Source organism: Diabrotica undecimpunctata, chromosome 2, assembly GCF_040954645.1.
Source record: "Diabrotica undecimpunctata isolate CICGRU chromosome 2, icDiaUnde3, whole genome shotgun sequence".
In the NCBI taxonomy this organism is placed as follows: Eukaryota; Metazoa; Arthropoda; class Insecta; order Coleoptera; family Chrysomelidae; genus Diabrotica; species Diabrotica undecimpunctata.
This window is the reverse complement of record NC_092804.1, coordinates 44,328,607-44,330,431: the sequence shown is the minus strand read 5'-3', so window position 1 is coordinate 44,330,431 and position 1,825 is coordinate 44,328,607. Positions and strand designations below refer to the sequence as shown.

The 1,825-nt window shown below is 31.8% G+C and overlaps 1 protein-coding gene across 1 annotated transcript; it reads left to right on the top strand.

The window, feature by feature from the left end:
• Positions 1–798: 798 nt before the first annotated feature.
• LOC140433663 (zinc finger BED domain-containing protein 5-like) lies at positions 799–1,329 on the top strand. Its single transcript, XM_072521643.1, has one exon. The coding sequence runs from the start codon at positions 799–801 to the stop codon at positions 1,327–1,329; it is 531 nt and encodes a 176-aa protein (XP_072377744.1).
• Positions 1,330–1,825: the final 496 nt, after the last annotated feature.

The following is a 1,825-nucleotide window of genomic DNA, read 5'->3' as shown; positions in this document are numbered from 1 at the left end:
AAGGTACGATGCAAGTGAAGAAAAAATTCTCAGATCCTTACGAGAATTTACCCAGGCGCATTAAAAAACCGAAAGCCTCTGATAGCTCTATGAAATTGCCAAATATGGCAAAATGAATTCTATTAAAATACAGAAATTTAATCATCTTCAAGAATTAAAGATGGTCATTCCAAAAGATATTCATTCACTTTATAATTCAGCTGCCACAATAACAATAAACTTTTTCTTAATTTTGTTTAGTTTAAGAATTTATTATTTGTTTGTTTTATCCTAAAACATAATCAGTTTAATCAGTTTAATGTTTAACTAATTTTTTTAAAAACTGTTAATAAAAGTTTACGCTTAATATTGTATTGCTTATTTTATAATGCATGAAATACTCGCATAAATACTAACTCACGTTGCGTGAAAATCACGTAAGTCACGGTACTACGCCATAGTAATAATTTCTTAAAAAAATTAATGTGTAACCTAAAAAAGTTTTGCCTTTTACGCATACTATCCAATAAAATATTTAAAGCGTTAGTCAAGCATTAATCATTCATTACTAAGTTATTACTAGTAAAACATTTTAGTAATATAATATTTACATTAATATTTTTTGAAACCCTGTTTGGGTTTGAATTCCTGTTTACTATGGTGAAAGATAAGTGTGTTTGTCGGTCTTCCGTTGCTCTGCTCAAACGCGGAAATTTAGAACGGCATTATAAAACTTTGCATAAAAACTATGAAAATGATTTTCCGCAAAACAGTTTGTTTAGAAAACGGAAAGTGCAATACTTGAAAAGTAGTTTGAAGATGGATCAATTAATGTTCACTAGGCCTGTTAAACAATCAGTAGCTGCAATAATTGCGTCGTTCAAAATTTCTTATATACTGGCACAACATAAAAAACCATTTGAAGATGGAGAGGTAGTGAAGAAAGCATCCATTGAGGCTGCGAATGTATTATTTGAGGACTTTAAAAATAAAACAGATATTATGTCTGTCATCAAAGAAGTCCAGTTATCACGTCCAACGGTTACTAGATGTATCGAAATCATGGGCAAAGATTTGGAAAGCCAAGTTAAAAGTGATATTATGAAGTGTATGTACTTTTCTTTGCAATTTGACGAGTCAACCGATATGACCGATACCGCCCAGTTGTGTATTTTCATTCGGATGGTATTTTCTGATATGTTGGCTAAAGAAGAATTGTTAACAATGCTCCTTCTGAAAGAAAAAACTCGCAGAGAAGATATATACAACGTTTTTATAAATTTTGTGAAACAATACAATTACCAATTTACAAACTCGTGTGTATTACAACAAATGGTGCACCATCCATGAATGACGTAAACAATGGATTTGTTGCATTATGTCGAGCTAACGATGACTTTCCATCGTTTTTTTCATTTTATTGCATCATTCACCAGCAAGTTTTGTGTTCCAAAATTTTAAATATGGACGACATCATGAAGATGAAAACAAAAATTGCGAATTCAATCAGAGCGAAAAGCTTGTAACGACGTCTTTTTGAAGCGCTATTGGAAGCTAGCGACTCTCCGGAACACACTGATTTACTTCTCCATACAGATGTGAGGTGGTTGAGCCGTGGAAAATTTGTAGATAGGTTCCAGGAGCTACTTCCCAAAATAATATCTTTTTTAAAAGAACGAGGGGACGACACTCATCTACTTCAAAACGAAAAATGGCTCAGTGATCTGGCTTTTAACAGATTTAACAAATCATTACAAGGTAAAAATAAAACAATTATCGATATGATGAGAGCAATACATTTTTTGTCAACAAATTGAAATTATTGATAAAGCAAATTAGCAGAAAG

What these genes read in the sequence shown, in the direction of transcription:
- LOC140433663 (XM_072521643.1), top strand. Translation starts at nt 799, where the DNA reads ATGGATCAATTAATGTTCACTAGGCCTGTTAAACAATCAGTAGCTGCA.